At 35.4% G+C, this 6000-nt stretch overlaps 1 protein-coding gene across 1 annotated transcript; it reads right to left on the bottom strand.

The window, feature by feature from the left end:
- Nucleotides 1-416: 416 nt before the first annotated feature.
- On the bottom strand, nt 417-5583 carry LOC142638812 (putative membrane protein At1g16860). Its single transcript, XM_075812876.1, has 4 exons — nt 5110-5583; nt 3320-3475; nt 918-1129; nt 417-821 (listed from the first exon to the last, which is right to left on the bottom strand). The coding sequence occupies exons 1-4, from the start codon at nt 5437-5439 to the stop codon at nt 611-613; spliced, it is 909 nt and encodes a 302-aa protein (XP_075668991.1). The 5' UTR covers nt 5440-5583; the 3' UTR covers nt 417-610.
- Between the last annotated feature and the right edge of the window lie 417 nt (nt 5584-6000).

The following is a 6000-nucleotide window of genomic DNA, read 5'->3' as shown; positions in this document are numbered from 1 at the left end:
AAGGTAGTAGAGGGAGTTTTTGTGATTTATTGAAGGCCTTGGACTTTAATTAGTAAACCTATTTGCACTCGCCTTTATTTTATTGACAAGTTATACAAGCCCTGTTGCATCTCGGATCTCAAACTCATGACCTCACTCTCCAAGCTACTTTCGCAAAAAGTAAATGCAATTTTTGGGAAAATTAAAATAGAAATCTTAGCCTGTGTTTGTTTCACCTAAAAATTTGAGCCATTTAGCCTGAAAATGATTTACGCTTAGATTTTCAGTCCTAACATTTTAAGCCTCATCTACTGAACATCAACAACCCAAGCCAAGCTACAGAGCTCAGAGATCCATGGCAAAAACCAGCTCTCCACAACCCAACTGCTGCAGGCCCTTTTTTAACATCATGATTTCTAGGTAGTATTGAATCAATGTTGAACTCCATAAGATCAGTACATTCTAGTAGAAATAGTGTCAAACAAGAAACAATTAGCATGCAAAGGTACATGGTGACAGTAATTCACAGAGAATTAAAATCTAAACTATAGGAATGGCAAAATTTCTGCAGATAGTACATCTTCTGAAATATAAAATATGAATTACATCAAATTATACCATATGTCACGCATTACCGATCAGGGTATGGAATAGACTCTTGGTTCACAGGGCCAGCCAACTGAGAGGCTCGTAGGATCAATCCATCAATGTCAACTGGGAGAAGAAGCTTTTGCCATAGACATCCTGTGGAGATGGCCTCTGGTGGTTGAATAATCATCACTATATCATTATTTCGGTGCAGCATTCCGATTACAGTCACACAGCTACCTTCTTGTACATACCTGAAAAAATTTATGGGAGTTTGTAGCTCATTAGTTCTAAAGAAGAATGCACAGAACCAGTGGAAATTTAAGCTACCATTTGAACAAACATATTACCCTTCTTCAAGACGTAGTAAACGGGCTTCTTCTGAGAGGTTTCTCTCTCTTAACCATTTTCTCAGATTAGGAGATAAAATTCTGCATTGTCTGGAAGTATTCACAAGTTTGCTCTCAATGACCAAGGGAATGACTTTACTATTAGAACCAGCTTTCACTACAGCTCTGACACCAGACTTTCTATCAGTTATGTAAAAGTCAGTGGCGAACCTCTGTCAGGAGGAAAGACCAAGCAGAATATTATTAAATTCAACAATAATATCCAACTTTCCAAAAATACGTAGAGGTGGCAAGGATTTTAAATTCTAATAAACCATTTATAAGGAGGCTAATCTACATTTTAATATAATTGTGATATGGTGGAAGTTCTTTTGGACTAATTAATGAGAATTTCATTTCATTATGAATTTGTAGTTTGGCATTCTACCATCACTTATTTTAAGGTATATAATTTTCTTTTTCCACAAAGCATCCCCAGATATTATTATCATGCCCATACTTTTTTATATGTTGCTCAAGTACAAGGTAGAAGGGAAATTGCTGGGTTCTTGCCATTAGAGGGGCTGGGGTTGCAAACTCAAGCTCAACTTTAGAGTTTCCATCTAGCTGTTGCTCTCTGATCAATTAAAGAAAAATATTCAAAAGAAAATAAATATAATCCAAATGCGTAGGTGTCAAAGCAATGCAAATTTTTATTGCAGTACTCAAAACATATGAAATCCATCTTATTGATTCTCTTTATATTCTCTTTTATACATCAGACAGAGGCAAACCATACCCATCGAGCCTCTACGTTTGCCTCATTTCATGTTCTATTTATGACCACATTTAATGTAACATGGTGATGCTTCAAGATAATAAAGCAATCCAAGGTAAAAACATGAGCATTATGGTACATATTGCCTAGCAGCCAAAAAAATACATACACACAAAACATGAGCAAATAAAATACTGAGGTCAATGTAAATCAGTCACAAGACATGGAAGGATAGAGATGAACTCATCTGCAAGAGGTTAGAGGTAGTTGATGCAGCCATGGAAGATTGATATACAATTACTTTGCAAATTTTCCTATTCATTGTATTCAAGAATTATAGAATTATTTTGTGGGGTCCATGAGTGAAGTCCAATGATCCAATTGAAGTAAAACTGTAACAGTTGTGCCGTTCTAAAGGTCTAGGTATGAATATTTTAGGGTTAAAACACTTTTTTATTTGAGTTTTTATTTCATTAGTTATGGTCAATTTTGGGCATATCCATAATTTTTATGATTTGGATAAATTAAGGTTATCATGGTAGTTTGATTGAGTCTATAATTTATTAGGAGATCCCGAGTATATTAGGTTTTAGTACACTGGTAAACTAGGAGTCCTAACACTACTAATACAAAACATACTAGGTCCACAATATTTTCACAACAAATCCTAGGTGGCAGGTTTTTACTAGTGGTTGAAAATGTGGTTTAAGTGTTGGACCCAGATTATAACCAGTAACAACCTGCCACCTAAATTTTTGTGAAAATGTTGTAGACCTAACATTTCTCTACATATATATGTGCTCAATGTATTCAAAAGAGATGGAGTTGATTAATAAGATATTGACTATCTGAGCATTGAGGCACATATGCCTTATTGTTCTTTACCTCCCCTTCTCTACTCTTTTTACTTCTTCTCTTTCTTGTGGTACTGTTCATACAGCCCTCCAACGCCATGGAATCCTCTCTTTTCCTTCTTCCTTACAACCCCAAATCAAGCCTTTCTTTTACCTATCAAACCCTAAAACCCCACATACTTTCTTCTACCAAATAGCATAAAAGCTCATCAAAACCTAGCCAATTTTGAATTTTAACACTTTCTTCTACAATTCTAAACCATAAATCCACAAATTCGCAACCCACCACAAACACACGCAGACAAATTCCCTAATTTGTCCTATGTCAAGAGCTCTAATTAAAAACAAAGAAGAAAAGTCAGCTAAAATAATTTTCTCTTAGGCAGCATAAAAATGTCCATTATAAACAAGTGATCCAGCTCAAGTTGAACATGGTAGAAGGAGAAGAGGAAGTAAAAAACTATGTAGACTGAAGTTATGATGGACACAATTACAAAATTTTAGAGCACAATGCCCCCCACCCAAAAAAAAGCCATTAGAGGTTGTCTTAAGTTGAGTTGAGATAGTCTGTTCAAGTGTAAGTTTTATTCCTCACAACAATTTACTTGAAAACAATCATTCAAATTTTGATGATGTTAATTCAATGAATAAAATGTACTCAATGACTGAAACAGACTTGGAACCAGTCATCAGCCTCCTACAAGATCAATATCATATTCAATGCAATTAGGACAACCAACAATCTATTAATACTGAGAATGGGATGAACGGTTTAAGTGGAAGTTGTGTACCTCACAATATGCTAGACTCCATCGAAAGCATGAAGTATTAACATTCACTGGTGTCAGATCAAATCCTCTGTATTCATACAAAAAAGTAGATGCATAGATACATCTGGTAGCCTTTTCATAGGAAGATTCTAGGGAAATGCTCCCACATGACGCATGCTGAAATCATCAGAATGGCAAAAGGTCTTCCACTGGTTAGAACATATAGCACATAATGGACGATAGATGAGAATAAAAAAGGATATTAGCATGGAAATAAACAGAATCAGCAAATATAATGGCAGTTTGCACGCTCAGAGACATGGTTAATCTGCACAATTGACAAATGGTATTAATCTGCACAATCAGAATGTCAGATGATATTTTATTTTTGATACATCAAAAGTTGGAGTGGGGCAATTTGGATCTTGGATGTCTCCATTGGAAATACCAAGAGGTGTCAATTGCGCTACAAGGATTTTGCCCAGAATGTCAGATGATATAAGGCGGACACTTAGTTCAACTTCAACCAGGCTTTCCTGGAAATAGCTACTTTCCACATAAGAAATATAAAACATTTTCTATCGTAATTTCTCAATCACTTTGAAAAGTCAAGACTATGAAGTCCAAGTTCCTATGCCAACCAACCTGTATGAGTGAAACATCAAACTCAGAAACTTTCAAAATAGAGTAATTTTAGAAATTTATTTTATAGAAGTAGAAAGTGAACCCAAAGACATCATCACCATTATTTAGTGCAAACTTATCATATGAAAGATATCTGTCCCCTGGATTGTTTCTCACTAATCATCTATAGACTCATAAATACGAAGTTTAGAATAATTCACTCATAAAGCATCAAATTCTGGCTAATAGCTTTTTCATCACATCTTCTGATTCATCCCATTAAAAAGCATAAATAAACAAACTTTGCTCCAAAAAAATCTGTTAAAAGAATGAAGGAAAAGAAACCCAGTTTTCAGTCATAAAAAATCTTCAGTTTAGAAGACCCAGGAATGGGAAAAAGCTCCTGCCTGCCAAGACCAATTGATTTATCTGGTTTGGCTAAGATGATTTCTTTTTCTTCTTTTTACCCCCTCATTCTTTTGTGAAATAAAAACAACAGTAACATTGGACTATACTATAGCTTCTTTTTTACATTCTCCAACAACAACAGTATCTGTAGTGGATTGTTAATAAAAGAGTGACTAAATGGCCGTCAATCTGCCACAATCCCCCTCCTTTTCCGGCTTGAGATTGGCTATGAATAAAATATATGACACTAAGTACAGACACAGATGGAGTTTTCACTTTTACATTCTCATGTTCCATTTTGTTTTTTAATAGCAGCCCATTAGAAGGAAAATTTTTCCAAGTTCCTTGTTTTACCACCATTTCTTTCCACATAAAACAATAACAAGCTAATAATTACAATCATGAAAGAGAGAGGCCAGTAAAAATTTTCAAATTTTTAACAATACCCATGATTGGTACTAAGGAAATGCATAAAATATATATATTTTTTGCTTTCTATTTTTGACAGAAGTTTCACACTCTGATGGGTTTTACATCTCTCTTTTTCTAAGAAACCAACCATAAAAACTGCCAATTTTGTTTTTCTTCTATTTCCCTCTAACTTTCTCAGCAACCAACCATACCCCAAAACCATTCCACCAAAAATAGAAACAATGCAGTAGCATTACAGAGAAAATCAAGACGAACCCATTAATTTATTATAAAAAAGAAAACCAAGCAAGCAATTAAAATAAGAAAAAAGAGAGAGAGAGAGAGAGATAAAGAAATGGCAGGCTTACCCCAGTGATCTTAACGAGCTGTCCATGGCGAGCGAGTCTAAGGTCAGAGTCAGGAAGAGAGCGAACGAAGAAGAGAATGGCAGTCTTGGAGTTCCAGTTAAGCGTGTTCCAGAGAATGAAAGCGAGGAGCAGAGCCGAGAGCGCAAGCAAAGAGAGGAAGAAGATGGCGTTGTGAACAACCACGAGTATGAATATGGACACAGAGAGTCCCAGAAGGAACAGTGCTATCGCAATGTACAGAAACACACGAGGAATGGGGTTGCAGCTACAGCAATGGCGGTTGTCTGAGTCTCTCACGGTAGTTGCATTTGAGATTGAGAGGTCGTTCATCACTGTGAGTCTGTGTCTCCCTCTCTCTCTCTCTCTCTCTCTCTCTTACTCTCACTGTGACTGTGACCCTTTACTCATTACTCATCGGTCTCTGTTGAGAGAGTCCCATTCTGATTTCTGAGAGAATGGGATGGAATGGAAGTCAAAGCTCTCTGCTGGTTGCCACTTATATATTACCCACTTGACAATTCACAACCCCTCAGTAAACGGCAGATATTTCTTGCCGTTTTTAAAAGCCTTCGTTACATCTAGCCTAGATCTAGGGCCCGTTGGTACGTGTCTTTAAATAACAGTTTTCAGTTTTTTTAAAATTAAGTATGGGTAAAAAAATGTGTAATATTATTTAAAAACTAAAAACATGTGTTTAGACACATGTAATGTTGTTTTTCTTTTTTTAAGATAAAATAGAATTTCAAATTATAATATCGGCAGCTTGATAATTACTCTTTATTATCAAGACACTAATTGGTTTTGAAAAGTGTTACATTTCACAACATTATCATAATAAATCATAAGTGATAAGTTGTTATTGGTTTTAGTTTAAACTTACTACTGAATTTT

Source organism: Castanea sativa, chromosome 6 (genome assembly GCF_040712315.1).
Source record: "Castanea sativa cultivar Marrone di Chiusa Pesio chromosome 6, ASM4071231v1".
Taxonomy (NCBI): Eukaryota; Viridiplantae; Streptophyta; class Magnoliopsida; order Fagales; family Fagaceae; genus Castanea; species Castanea sativa.
The sequence above is the reverse complement of the archived record's forward strand: the minus strand, read 5'-3'. Positions and strand labels throughout refer to the sequence as shown.

What these genes read in the sequence shown, in the direction of transcription:
- LOC142638812 (XM_075812876.1), bottom strand. Translation starts at nt 5,439, where the DNA reads ATGAACGACCTCTCAATCTCAAATGCAACTACCGTGAGAGACTCAGAC. An exon ending in AGCTCGTTAAGATCACTGGG is followed by an intron (nt 3,476 to 5,109) that starts GTAAGCCTGCCA and finishes TGATGATTTCAG; the next exon opens with CATGCGTCATGTGGGAGCAT. An exon ending in GGAGTCTAGCATATTGTGAG is followed by an intron (nt 1,130 to 3,319) that starts GTACACAACTTC and finishes TCCTCCTGACAG; the next exon opens with AGGTTCGCCACTGACTTTTA.